Source organism: Pelodiscus sinensis, chromosome 8 (assembly GCF_049634645.1).
Source record: "Pelodiscus sinensis isolate JC-2024 chromosome 8, ASM4963464v1, whole genome shotgun sequence".
Taxonomy (NCBI): Eukaryota; Metazoa; Chordata; order Testudines; family Trionychidae; genus Pelodiscus; species Pelodiscus sinensis.
The window spans coordinates 41,502,910-41,517,375 of record NC_134718.1 but is presented as its reverse complement, the minus strand read 5'-3'; the positions used below and the strand labels follow the sequence as shown (position 1 = coordinate 41,517,375).

At 47.1% G+C, this 14,466-nt stretch overlaps 1 protein-coding gene across 1 annotated transcript in view; it reads left to right on the top strand.

The window, feature by feature from the left end:
• LOC102463271 (1-phosphatidylinositol 4,5-bisphosphate phosphodiesterase epsilon-1) overlaps positions 1 to 13,856 on the top strand; it is a 106,368-nt gene extending 92,512 nt beyond the window's left edge. Inside the window, exons 3-4 of the mRNA XM_075935144.1 lie at positions 9,191 to 9,394; positions 10,204 to 13,856. Coding sequence (XP_075791259.1) covers positions 9,191 to 9,298 — 108 coding nt within the window. The 3' untranslated portion in view covers positions 9,299 to 9,394; positions 10,204 to 13,856. The remainder of the gene's footprint in view (positions 1 to 9,190; positions 9,395 to 10,203) is intronic.
• The last annotated feature ends 610 nt before the right edge of the window (positions 13,857 to 14,466 follow it).

Genomic DNA, 14,466 nt, shown 5'->3' with positions numbered 1-14,466 from the left:
ACCTCGACCTCCGGGGCGAGAAAGTCCCGTTCGTAAGTGTGGATCCGACATAAGTCGGATCCGCGTAAGTCGGGGACTGCCTGTATTTCAAAATTTGGCTCTGTCTACACAGTGCTTATTTTGAAATAAATTGTTATTCCAAAACATCCCTTACATGGAATGAAGTTTACAGGGACATTGGAATAGCGAGCTTGTTACATTTTGAAATAATGGGTGTGCTCAAAAGATGCAGAATAGCTATTTTGGGATACCTCCGGCCATGGGATACGTTGGGTGCAGTGAGGTGCAGGTAATGCTATGTGCTCACTGCAGCCTGCTGAGGTGGGGAAAGCAGCAGCGTGAGGAGGGGTGCTGTCCCAACCTCTCGCCTGTCTGGTCCCACCTGCACTGCTCACCGTCCCAGCCCTGCCCTGCACTGCCCTGCCCACAGAACCCAGGGCTGCCCACCTGCCAGAAGTGGAAGGGATGGAGCAGACAGGTCGGTGCAGTAGCTCCAACGGGCAGCTCAAGGATGCTCTAGCAGCCACGGTAAGTGAAGCCACTGAGGAGAGGGTGCTCCCAAGAGCCGGCTGCTGGCACATATGCCCAGTTGGGAGCCCCACTTCTAGTGCCTGTTCCTGGGATGCTCTCCCCTGGGCAGTCATGGCTGCAATGTCTGCCAGCTACTGTGTCATGTTTCTTGGCATTGAAAGCTCGGTGGGGTGGGGTGGGGTGGGGTGGGGTGGAGGAAAGGGAGTAAGGGCTTGGTTTAAAATAGCAATTCCAAGTGGTGAGGGGAAGCAGCGAGGTCGGGCTTGATCTGGGAAAGGAGAGGGAGGGAGAAGAGTGGGAGGAGGCAGATGGGACACAGAATGACATGATGACATCACTCTGTCATCCTACAGGAAAGACTTTTTTTCATATATAGAGAGACTATGTAGCGTCTAAGAACTTGTCAGCACTTAGGCGGGTTTTGTTGGCTTAGCCATGCTGTCAAAACTTTGAGCATGGATGCAGATATAGTGGTATGCTTCTTCTGTCAAACAGGATAAGGTCTTGTCTTACATTTAAAAGGGGTTTATCAGTATAGCCACAATAGAATAGTTATATCAATAAGCTCCCATAACAGGGAGACAAACTATCCAAAAAAAGGACTTTTTCTCACTACCAGCTTTCATGCTTCTGACAGACATAGCTATGCAAAGCTATGCTTTTAAGTAGACCAACCCTAAGCTATTTGGTATAAGCAAAGTAATACTAATATAAGTGTGTGTAGACTTGGTATAGATATGTTTGTTTAAAAAAAAAATCACACCACTAACCAGCCTGCCAGTAAAACAGGAACAGGGAACCTATGGGCCACGAGCTCTGCCTGATGGGGGAGGAAGTGGCTTTGTGCACTTCTATTTCTGTTTCCCCTCTTCCCTGACTAGGGGAACAGGAGTGCAGGGAAGCTCTGTCCCTGTGCTTGCTTGCATTGGCCTTGAATAGCAAGGCTGGGGTTGGTGCCTCTAACAGCAGGGCAGCGCAGTGTTCAGGAAGAACAGACAGGGGAGAAAAGGAGGAGGAGTTGCATTGTAAGTAAGAGAGCACTATGATTGCTCTGAACTCCAGTATAAAGAGGGAGAAAAACCTGTTGAGAGTCTATGGGTTAAGTTTAAAGGCGCAAACAACAACAGTGATGTTGTGGTTGGTGTCTGCTACAGGCCACCGAATCAGGTGGATGAGGTAGATGAGGCTTTCTTAGGACAACTGAGAGAAGCTTCCAGATCGCAGGCCCTGGTTCTCGTGGGGGACTTTAATCACCCTGACATCTGTTGGGAAACTGATACGGCAGTACACAGGCAATCCAGGAAGTTTTTGGAGAATGTTGGGGATAACTTCTTGGCACAAGTGCTGAAGGATCCGACCAGGAGCCGTGCGCAGCTTGTCCTTCTGCTCACAGACAGAGAGGAACTACTAGGGGAAGTAGAGGTGGGTGACAACCTGGGAAGCAGTGATCACGAGATGGTAGATTTCAGGATCCTGACCAAAGGAAGAAAAGAGAGTAGTAAAATACACACCTTGGACTTCAGAAAAGCAGATTTTGACTCCCTCAGAGATCTGATGGGAAGAATCCCCTGAAGGGGAAAGGAGTCCAGGACAGCTGGCATTATTTTAAAGAAGCTTTATTGAAGGCACAGAAAGAAACCATCCCGATGCGTAGCAAGAGAGGCAAACATGGTAGGAGACCGGATTGGCTAACAGAGGAAATCCTTGGTGAACTTAAGCACAAAAAGGGAGCTTACAAAAAGTGGAAACTTGGACAAATGACCAGGGAGGGGTTTAAATGTACAGCTCGAGAATGCCGGGGGGTTATCAGGAAAGCAAAAGCTCAAATGGAATTGCGACTGGCTAAGGATGTGAAGGATAACAAGTAAGGTTTCTACAGGCATGTTAACAAGAAGAAGGTGATCAGAGAGGGTGTGCAGCCCCTACTGGATGAAGGAACCTAGTGACAGATGATGTGGGGAAAGCTGAAGTACTCAATGCTTTCTTTGCTTCTGTATTCACGGAGAAGGTGGGCTCCCAGACTAATGCGCTAAGTGACGCAAGATGGGATAAAGATGGACAGCCCTTGGTAGGTAAGGAACAGGTTAGGAACTATTTAGAAAAGCTAAACGTACACAAATCCATGGGTCCGGACTTAATGCATCCGAGGGTACTGAGGGAGTTGGCAAATGTCATTGAGGAGCCTTTGGCTATTATCTTTGAAAAGTCGTGGAGATCGGGAGAAAGGCAAATGTAGTGCCCATCTTCAAAAAAGGGAAGAAGGACAATCCATCGAACTATAGGCCGGTCAGTCTTACCTCGGTTCCTGGAAAAATCATGGAAGGGATTCTTAAGGAATCCATTTTGAGGCACTTGGAAGAGGGGAAAGTGTTTAGGAATAGTCAGCATGGATTCACAAAGGGCAAGTCCTGCCTGACCAATCTGATTAGCTTCTATGATGAGGTAACTGGCTCTGTGGACGTGGGAAAGTCAGTGGATGTAATATACCTTGACTTTAGCTAGGCTTTTGATACAGTCTCCCATGATATTCTTGCCAGCAAGTTAACGGAATGTGGATTGGATAAATGGACAGTAAAATGGATAGAAAGCAGGCTAGAAGGCCGGGCCCAGCTGGTAGTGATCAATGGCTCGATGTCAAAATGGCGGTCGGTTTCTATTGGAATGCCCCAAGGTTTGGTTCTAGGACCGGTTTTGTTCAATATCTTTATTAATGACCTGGATGAGGGGATGGATTGCACCCTCAGCAAGTTTGCAGATGATACTAAGCTAAGGGGAGAGGTAGATATGCTTGAGGGTAGAGATAGGGGTCCAGAGTGACTTAGACAAATTGGAGGATTGGACCACAAGAAATCTGATGAGGTTCAACAAGGACAAGTGCAGAGTCCTGCACTTGGGACGGAAGAATGCCAAGTATAGTTACAAGCTGGGGACCAACCAGTTAAGTAGTAGTTCTGCAGGAAAGGACCTGGGGGTTACAGCGTATGAGAAGCTGGATTTCAGTAAACAGTGTGCCCTTGTTACCAAGATAGCTAATGGCATATTAGGTTGCATTAAGAGGAGCATTGCCCGCAGATCCAGAGATGTCATTATTCCCCTTTATTTGGCTTTGGTGAGGCCACATCTGGAGTATTGTGTCCAGTTCTGGGCCCCCCACTACAAAAAGGATGTGGTCGCGTTGGAGAGGGTCCAGTTGAGGGCAACCAAAATGATTAGGGGGCTGGAGCATATGACTTATGAGGAGAGGCTGAAGGAGTTGGGTCTGTTTAGTCTGCAGAAGCAAAAATGAGGGGGGGATTTGATAGCAGCCTTCAACTTCCTGAATGGAGGTTCCAAAGAGGATGGAGAGAGGCTGTTCTCAGTAGTGACATATGGCAGAACAAGGAGCAATGGTCTCAAGTTGTGGTGTGAGAGGTCCAGGTTGGATATTAGGAAAAACTATTTCACTGGGAGGGTAGTGAAGCACTGGAATGGGTTACCTAGGGAAGTAGTGGAGTCTCCATCCCTAGAGGTGTTTAAGTCTCGGCTTGACGAAGCCCTAGGTGGTTTCATTTAGTTGGGATTGGTCCTTCCTAGAGCAGGGGGCTGGACTTGATGACCTTCTGAGGTCTCTTCGAGCTCTATGGTTCTATGATTCTATGAGTGCCACCTGTGCCCCCCCAGGAGCTGCATCAGTTAGGCTCCCCAGTCCTCTGCCTCTTCCTGTCCAGACCCTGCACCCCCAACCCCACCCTGCTCTTGCACCCTACTTTCCTTCCCAGACCTAGCACCTCCAGCCCACTACTGTACTCCACCTTCCACCTAGACCAGCGGTTCTCAACCTTTTCCAGATGGGGACCCATTTTGACAATTCAGGAAGACTTGGTGACCCAAGGCAATTAAAAAATGGGGGAAGAAAAGGGGGCAAAGCCACCTGGGGAGACACTTGATAACCCTTTTGAAATGTAATCGTGACCCATATTTGGGTCCCAACCCATAGGTTAGGAAACTCTGACCTAGACCCTCTACTCTTGCTTCATTCCCTAGCAGCCCCCTCCCACACACCAAACTCTTCATTTTTGGCCCCATCCCAGAGCCTGAGGGCCCCCCACAAAAAGCCCTAAGCCCCCAGAAAAGTTAATCTAGCTTACGGTGTGTGTGTGTGTGAGGGGGTAATCTTGAGCCTTGGTGCACCCGCCACCTGTGGGGCTGGAGTGCAAGGAGAGTGAGGTGAATGTGTCTTTGGGGTTTTTTCTGCTTCTCAGTTGGGGGCCACATCCGTGAGGGTCTTTTTTTGCTTCTCACTTGAGGTCCAGGTCAATGAGGATTTTATATTATTTTATTTTGCTTCTCACCTGTGTGCGGCTCCCAACTGATTTTTCTGTGGGTCAATGACTCCTGTCCCAAAGATGATGCTCTACCTCTACAGTAAAACCTTTAAGTGTAAATGGCCTGTGTGTGAATATGTATTTGTTCTAAATATCACAGCATTCATCTTGACAACTCATGCATTCTGTTAACATAATATTTTAAGAGCTAATCTTTTTGTTCGCAAATCTTGGGAGTATTTTGAAATCAGACAGTCCAAGCTTAAGTATATTTTCATTGAAATTGAGATGTATGTGCCATCTCGTGGATAAAGTTGTTAATGCAATTGTATTGCAGATTTTACTGCAGGTAATGAATAATTAATCACATTTGGACAACTTGAGTTTACAATTTTATTATCTGTTTTAAATAGAACTTTGTTTATATTTTGGTAGTCAGATGTAAAAAAAACATTCTGGAAATGGAATTTATGATTCTATGACTGCATGATACACTTAACCCAGAAATTTAAATATAATGATAGACTAAGGAATTTATAACAAACATTTTTTGAAAATATCAAGTTAGAAAAAATTAATTCTGCTATTAATAGGACATACTCAAACAGTGTAAATGTTTATTCTTCTTCGAGTAGTGTGCCTATGGGTGTTCCACTGTTGTTGGGCTTGTGCCAGCACCGCAGATTGGAGATTTGCTAGCAATAGTGTGCTGGACTGTGAATGCACATTAGGCGCCTTGTGACGTTGGTGCTGTTTCTTGAGGTGCACAGTACAGCTCGTTCCAGTTCCTCCTAGCTGTCCTTGGCCGCAGATGGAGTGAGCTCCCTCTAGTCAGATCCTGTCAGAACAGAATTTCAGATTAGTTGTTAATTAATTGGTAGCAGTTATTAGTTGTGTAGTTAGTTAGTTTTAATAGTAGTACGCTAGTTACTTAATCTAAAAAAAAAAAAGAGAGAGAGAGAGAGAGAAAGGGGGAGAGAAAGAGGAGGTGACTCATGCCAGGAGCCCATGCCTGCCTTGGATGGGCACTCCTGCTGCATTCTATGCCTGGGTGAAGGACATATTCCCTAGAAGTACCCACACTGCTCTAAGCTAACAGCTAGAGCATGAAGAGATAGGGAAATGAGGCTCTGGATGCTTTTATATGATAAGGCACTCTAGCCCTCTTCACCCCATTCGGACTCTGTAAGAGCCGATAAACGTCGGGCCACATTGCCAGGGCCTTGCTCGTCAGGGAAGAGGAGGACTTCCCTGGCATGATTCTTACCACCAGACCGTGTTAGCAACAGTGACAAACTAGGCACTTCGGGCACTGCTTCCACCCACCAAGGGAATAAAGCCTCTAAGTCACGCTGCAGTAGGCTGGCTATGTGAGCGCAGACGCCAAATCCAAGCCCAGCACAGGAACTGTTGTCAATACCCATATTGGCACCGACAGCACCAGTGGCACCCATGTCCTCGCCGGCACTGGCACCACTGTCAGCACCAGCATTGCAGTTGGCTCCCGCTGCCCAATGTTCATCAGTGGCACCAGCTTCATCATCGTTGGCACCAACTAAGGCCTGCTCTAAAACTACAGGGCCAGAACTCCCCCAGCCTGAAACCTATCACCGTCTCTCTGGCACCACTTTCTCCCTCATTGGTGCCATCAGCCCTAGCTGCTGATGTTCCGCGGCACTGTACTGCCATAGAATATTAAAGTTCAACAGCATGGCGTTCTCTTACACCACCCACTCTTATCGGTAGTGACACATCTCACCTTCTCCTCCCTCTTCGTTAAGGCTCGGGTCCAAATCACCCAGATCTCCAACTCTGTTGGCATATGCTCATTATCACAATGATCATAGGAGCACCTTTTCCTCCAGGCACTCCTCACCTACTAGAGATACTACTACACCCGTCACCGTAGCCACTGCACCTGCTATGTGAACATCATGGCCTGGCACACTCTCATCACACCATTCTCAACATTGGTCGCCTTGCTGTCATCGATCAGACTCTAGACATCACCACATTTCGTCTCCTACCCCAGCTGACACATGCCTTCCTACTCCTATACAAACTACATCCCAACTGCCACAGCACTCCGACCCTGAAGGTCAGCTGTCCAATCACGAACAGCCACAGGGAGTTTCTCTTGCAGATCAGTCTTTGGCTTCACCTGATGAAGCAGTAATTCTAGGAGATTCATCACCAACCGATGACCTCAGGCAGCTTCTGGACCTCTTCAAGCAGGTTACAGCCAGCCAAGAGGTCCAGCTCATGGAGGTGCAAGAGAAACAACACAATCTGCTAAAAAATTTTTAGCCCTCTCAAAAATCCTCTTAAATTACAGCCCTCTCAAAAATCTAAGGTTGCCCTGCCCATCGATGAGGCCATTTTAGAGGTAACAGATGATATATAGCAAACCTCGGCCTCTGTCCTTGCGACCAACAAGAGGGTGGACAAGAAATATTTTGTCCCCGCCAAAGGGATGGATTTTCTTTTCTTCCATCCGCAACTTAACTCTCTAGTGGTCAATACAGCACAACAAAGAGCCAAGGCACCACAGTACAAAAACAATGCCAATGATAAGGACAGCAAAAGTCTTGATCTCTTTTGCAGAAAAGTTTATTCATCAGCAACATCGATACTTAGAAGGAACTAGTGCATCCGCCACAACATAACGATCCTGGAGTCATACTTACCGGGCACGGACAACACCATTGCAGATGAACTCATCAGGTACTTTGTGAAGGACCACAAGTGGAAATTACAGTATAGAGTACTCCAAAGACATTTTTCACCTCTGAGGGTTTCCGGTCATAGACCTATTCGCAAGACATCGCTATGCACAATGCCCACACTACTGTTCCAGAGTAGGAACGGAACTGGGATCCCTGGGGGATGCCTTTCTCCTCGACTGGAGCGGGCGGTTACTCTATGCCTTTCCTCAGATTCCTCTAATCTCGAGAGTCCTGGAAAAGATCACCAAGGATGCCGCAACAATAATTCTGATAGCCCCCTTTTGTTCCAGTTAGACCAGGGTCTTTTGGATATCTCCTCGTCCACCCTATCTTCTCCCCAGACATCACAACCTATTGACTCAAGACCAGGGTACCCTAGTTTACCCTCAGCCTGATCTCCTTCTCCTCACAGCATGGCTCCTAGTTGGTTCCAGAGTGCAGAAATGAGTTGCTCCTACCATATTGAGCTGGTCCTACTACAAAGCAGGAAACACATTACCCAAACCATCTACTTGCATTAGTGGTGCAGGTTTCGATCATGGTGCACGGACAAGAGTTTCTGATCCATCTCATTCTCAATTATATCCTATATTTGAAACAATTAGGCCTGGCTCTCCCATCTCTTACAGTTCACCTTGCTGCAATCACGGTCTTTTGACATACAGTTGGACGGTTACTCGGTGTGCGCTTGCCCTACCACCAAAAGGTTCATGAAGGAATTGGCAAACCTTTACCCACCACACAGAGTGCTGTCTCAACCATGGAACTTAGAATTGGTCTTGGATGCCCTAACACGACATCCCTTCAAACCCTCTAATGCTATTAACTACCAAGGTTGCTTTCTTATTAGCCATAACATCTGCGCGCAGAGTAGGGGAGCTTGACTCTCTTTCCATTACACTTTCCTATACAGTGCTTACAAGCCACAGTGTGATACTCCACTCTCTACCGGCCTTCCTACCAAAGGTGAACTTGGAGTCAATCATCCTTCCAACCTTCTGCCCGAAACCACACTCTTCCCGAAGGGACGCTATTCTTCACACACTGGATGTACACAGGGCACTGGCCTACATTGACAGAACTCAGCCTTTCTGCAAATCAACAACTGTTGCTTTCTGTGGCTGACAGTTCCAAAAGTGAGTCTCTCCCCCACACAATGTATCTTGAAACTCATCCTTTCATTCATAGTCCGGTGATACTTAATACAGAACAAACCTCTTCCAGAAACACCAAGAGCCCACTCTTCGAGGGCAGTAGCAGCTTCTACGGTCTTCCTCAAGGGAGTCTCCCTACGTGACATTTGCCGAGCTGCTACGTGGTCATCTAACCCACACGTTCACTAAGCATTATGCTATCCCCAAAAATTTCATTGGTGACTCAGCAGTTGCCTCCGCAGTACTATCCACAGCAGTGAAACATTAACTCCTAATCCCACCTTCCTTCTTATCTGGCCACTGCTCTTAAGTCATCAACAGTGAAGCACCCACAGGGACACTACTTGAAGAAGAAGAGGAAGTTACTCACCTTGGTGCAATAATGACGGTTCTTTGAGATGTGTGTCCCCCCGGGTGCTCCATTACCCACCCTCCTCCCTGCTTCAGAGTTTCTGCTCTTGTTTGTGTTTTTCAGATACTAGGCAATCAGGAGGAACTGGCGAGAGCTGGACTGCGCGCCTCAAACAGTGCAAACAGCATGAGGCGCCTAACGTGCATGCATAGTCCAGCAGACTATTGCTAGCACATCTCCAATCTGCGGTGCCAGGACAAGCATGACCCCAACAGTGGAGCACCCACGGGGACACACATCTTGATGAACCATAGTTACTGCACCACGGTGAGTATCGTCCTCATCTCCAAGCATGAGGGCTAACTACTGATTCACTTACATGTTATACAATAGAACCTCAGTTATGAATACTTAGGGATAGAGGTTGTTCATAACTCAGAAATGTTCATAACTCTGAACTAAATGTTCTTCTTTGAGAGTGCTCCACAGTAGGTGTTGGTGCATCCCGGCACCGCAGGGCAGATTCTTCCTAGCAGTGTATTGGGGTTGTGCATGCGGCACACAGTGTTGTCCAGCACTACCGCGCATGTGCAGCCACCCTCCCCGCAGCTCCGGCTCAAGATGGATCTCAATAATTCTCTGTAGTTAGGTAGATTAGTTAACTCCAAGTTCTTCTCCCTAGTTGTTGGTCAAGTTCTTTGCAAACAAACAAACTCTCCCCCCCCAACCAAAAATCCCCACAGAAATAAAAAAAACGCTGTTCACCCAAAGTTGGTTTTCCACTGCTTAAGATCACCCACCTGGGATGATGGACTCACCGGGTTTCAAACATTGCACAGACTGCAACGAGGCAATGCCGGCTTCAGACGGCAACGCAAAAGAGGTCAAGTGCTTTGGGGACTCCCATGTTCAAAGGGATTGCCCACACTGCGTACTTAAGGCACGAACGCGGAGAGACAGAGACCTCCATTTAAAAATGCTCATGATTGAGAAGGGCAAAAACACCCTTCCTCAGACCCTGGCTCTCAGCAGATTGCCAACGGTAAGGGAAACAAACCAAAGAAGTTCTTACCCGAAGTATGTTCTGCCTTCCACCTTAATCAAACAATACACTGACCTGTATTTTTTCCCTCTAGCCTCAAGCCAACACCTTTGAGGCACAGATGCATACGCTTGATGTCCGCAGGGCGCTCTCCTTCTACTTCCACAGAATGAAACCCTTTAGGTCGCTCCCAAGATTCTTCATCTCCATTGCGGACTGTAGCAAGGGGCATCAGATATCATCTGAAAGACTATTCCATTGGATCGCTGACTGCATCACGATGTGCTACAATCTGAATCATTTATCACCACCTACTTCAGTCTGTGCATACTCCACAAGAGTGGTTGTCACTTCCATTGCTTACCTGGGAAAGATTCACATCAACAACTTATGTGCTGCTGCTATATGGACATCAGAACAAACTTTCGCCAGACACTATGCACTTTCCACCAGCCCTCTTCAATATACAAGAGTAGCAAAGGCCGTACTGAGGACAGCTTACCTGCCTGATCCAAAGTCCCTACATCCATGAGACACAATTGCTTAGTAGTCACCTGCTGTGGAGCACCCCCAGGGACGTCTGTCTCTCAAACAGGAGGTTACTCACCTTGGTTGTAACTGATGTTCTTCTAGATGAGTGTCCTTGAGGGTGCTCCTCTCCCCTCTATTTTGAACCAAAAAAATCCCAAAAAATCTTTTCCACCAGGCCAGGTTCTGGATAGAGAAGGAACTGAGGGGAGGGTGGGTGTGCATGTGTGGTAGTCAGGGCCATCCTTAGGCATATGCTGAGTACGCAGCTGCACAGGGCACCACTATTTCTGGGGCACCACTCTGCTGGGATGGACAGTAAGCACCAGAGCTGGTGGGGGCCCTGCTCCAGCAATATTTGGAGCTGGGTCTCTCTCCCAGCTCTGCCTGGAGCAGGCCCCGGCACGCTGCCCCTCTTCTCCCCCCACCAGCAAGGACTCTTGCACAAGAAAACGTCCGCACTGCCACATGGGAGATGTGCTTTTGTGCAAGAGCATCCTTGGCAGTGTGGATGCTCTCTTGCACAAGAAACCTCTGATGGTCATTTTAGTCATCAGGCTTTCCTGCGCAAGAAATCCCTGCTGCCCTCTTGAGCAAGAGCTCGTGCCTAAGAGAGCTTACACCTGTTAGAAAAGAGCATAGCTCTTGCGCTAGAAGCTCTCTTACCACTCCTTACTGTAAATTTTCTTGCGCAAGAGCAGGCAGGCAGCGTGGATGCTCTGCGGAAGAATGGCTGTTCTTGTGCAAGAAGCCGTGAGTGTAGACAAAGCCTTCCTTGCTTACAGTGGCTGCAGCAAGAAGCATCTTGAAGCTCAGCCCCAGGCTGCCAACAACGCCTCCTTAACAGTTAAGAAGGCATGTGGAACCTAAGGGAAGCGGGGGAGGGGAAATCCCTTGCAGGAGTGGGAGGGAAGTGGAAGACCACCCCATTGTCTTTGCTGCAAGGAGTGGCCAGAGTTGGGCGAGCCCCAGAACCCCTTCCTAAAGCAGGGAGCTGCTTCCTAAAGCAGGGCGTTTTTTTTTCTTCTCACTTGTGGGTGGTCTTCAACTGATATCTTTGTGGGTTAGTGGCTCCCACCCCAAAAAAGGTTCTCCACTGCTGCATTAGAGGTATGGAACAGCTTCACTATGAGGAGAGATTAAAAAGGCTGGAACTTTTCAGCTTGGAAAATATATAAGGAAGGATACAATAAAGGTCTTTAAAATCATCAAACCTGTGGAAAAAGTGAATAGCAAAGTGTGATTTACCCCTTATAATCAGGGCCATCCTTAGCCATAGGCAGTTGCCTAGGGCACCAGTATTTCTGGGGCACCAATACTGTAAGCTTATGTTTGTGTTGCTAAGAGCAAGTCAGGAATAGGGGCACCAGTTTAATAATCCCGCCTAGAGCACCATAAATCCTGAGGCCGGCCCTGGCGGTAGTGCCAGATGGCGCCGTTCACCTTGTGCCATGCATGTACTGCACTGCTAGGAAGAATCTGCTCTGCAGCTCTGAGACACACCAACACCTGCTGTGGAGCACCCCACGGGAAGCTTATTTCGAAGAACGTCTGTTACAGCCAAGGTGAATAACCTCCTCTTGTTCTTTCAAAAGTTTACAACTGAATGTTGACTTAATACAGCTTTGAAAGTTTATCATGCAGAATAAAAATGATGCTTTCTCTTTATTTTTAATTGTTTAATGTAATACTATACATTATTTGTTTTTGTACGTGTATCTCTGCTGCTGCCTGATTCTAAATGAAGTGTGTGGTTGACTGGATAATTTTTAACTGTGGTGTTCCTTAATTCTGATATCCTGTTGTACATCACAGAAATCATCAAGATATGTGGGTATATCGGGGCATAGACTTAATCCTTACATTTCCTTTTTTTGAAGGTGCACTTTCCTTCAGGAAGGTGCACCGTGCCGTTTACGCTAGCTAAAAGTATTCGTTTAGTGTTTATTAGTATATTCTAATTAGTGAATTAATATGTAGTTTATACTTCATGTCCTTGGCCTATATGTTGAAACTGTCAACACAGATACCAGATGCAGTTATGATTTGAATGATATGACAACTTTGCCACTAAAATCAGTATCTCATTTTATACTGGCCATTAAACAGCAGCCAGAAGAAAGTTATTTACTGTTGAGCTAGAGGTTTGAAAAGGTGACTAAGTCTTTCAGCTATCAAGTCTTCTAAACTTGGCATTTTTTCCTTCTAATATTGGGAGTTTAGATGAAGAAATTCAGGGAATGAGTATCTATTTTGTTCAATGATAAATATATCTTAATTATGTAAAGATCAGCAATTCTTATATTGATATAGTACAGTTAACATGCTGTATCAGATTAAATCAGATTTCTAATGTTTCTTTAAAATATAATAAAATAATAGTGGTAATATGATGGAGAAAAGCAACTGTGACAGGAACTTATCACAATCTTACCACACACTTGAAATTCTGTAAGAAATATTATTCAGTCTGCTTTAATAATAATTTGTTTGCTTTTCAAGATTATTTAAAAAATTATGCATTTTGCCAATAATTTTATCCACTGAAACTTCAAAGTCGACTTATTATATGTGCCTTCTAAGTTGAGGGCTGTACTCTGCTTGCTGATGCAGATTTATTTCTCAGCTTTCAAAGATAAACCAAATGAGAACAATTAAGAGGAGCAAGAGTTGTTATGGTTGGAGAAGAATGGTGTTGAATGATTTTGGATCTCTGTGTAATAGGGGTATAGAAATCCTTCAGCTTATTTCTGAACTAAGCTGCTTTCTGTACTTCATGCTTCAACTATTTCAAGATGGAACAGTATGTACAGACATTAACTGTTTTGCCTGTTTTGAGACAGTATCTCTCAAATGGCTCTATGCATGTGCTTCATGTGGTCCTGTATCTTTTAAAATAAACACTGCTGTTTTAAAATGACTTGCTCCTTTGGGACACTGTGTAACTTATTGAGCCCAAAATAGCTTTGATGACCATTTACTCTTGCAAGCTCAGAGCTTGAAAGGTCAATACCTCTGAGATGTACAGGCAGTCCCCGGGTTACGTACAAGATAGGGACTATAGGTTTGTTCTTAAGTTGAATTTGTACGTAACTCGTAACTGGCTCCAGATTCAGCCGCTGCTGCTGAAACTGACCAGGGGCTGACTACAGGAAGCCCGAGGCAGAGTTGCTCTGCCCCCAGCTTCCTGGAATCAGCCACTGATCAGTTTTAACAGCGGCTGAATCTGGAGCCTGGGACAGAACAGCTGGGGCGCTGCCGGGTAGGTCCCCCCCAGGACCAACCCGGCAGCACCCCAGCTGCTCTACCCCAGGCGTCCACAACAAAAGCCTCGTCTGCTGGGGAGGGCGCACTAGCTGCGCGCCCCCCCCCAGCAGACCAGGGAGACCCAGAGCAAAGCCGCGGAAGCGGCGGGGTCCCGTGCCTCCAAGGCTTTGCTCCGGGTGTCCCTGGTCTGCTCGGGGTGTCCATGGTCTGCTGGGAGGGGTCCCTAGCAGACCAGGGACACCCCGAGCAAAGCCGCAGAGGTGGCAGGGTCCTGCGCCTCTGCGGCATTGCTCCGGAGCAAAGCCTTGGAGGCGCGGGACCCCGCCGCCTCTGCGGCTTTGCTCGGGGTGTCCCTGGTCTGCTGGGGACCCCCCCAGCAGACCAGGGACACCCAGAGCAGCTTTTCTCGCCCCGGAGGACGCGGTGGCAGGACATAAGTTGGATCCGTGTAACTCGGGGACTGCCTGTACTGCCTATTCGGAAAAAAGAGCTTCTCCTTCAGTAGTGGTCAAAGACTGCTGGTTCAGACATTATAGTCACCTATTGCTGTCCTCTTCCCAGC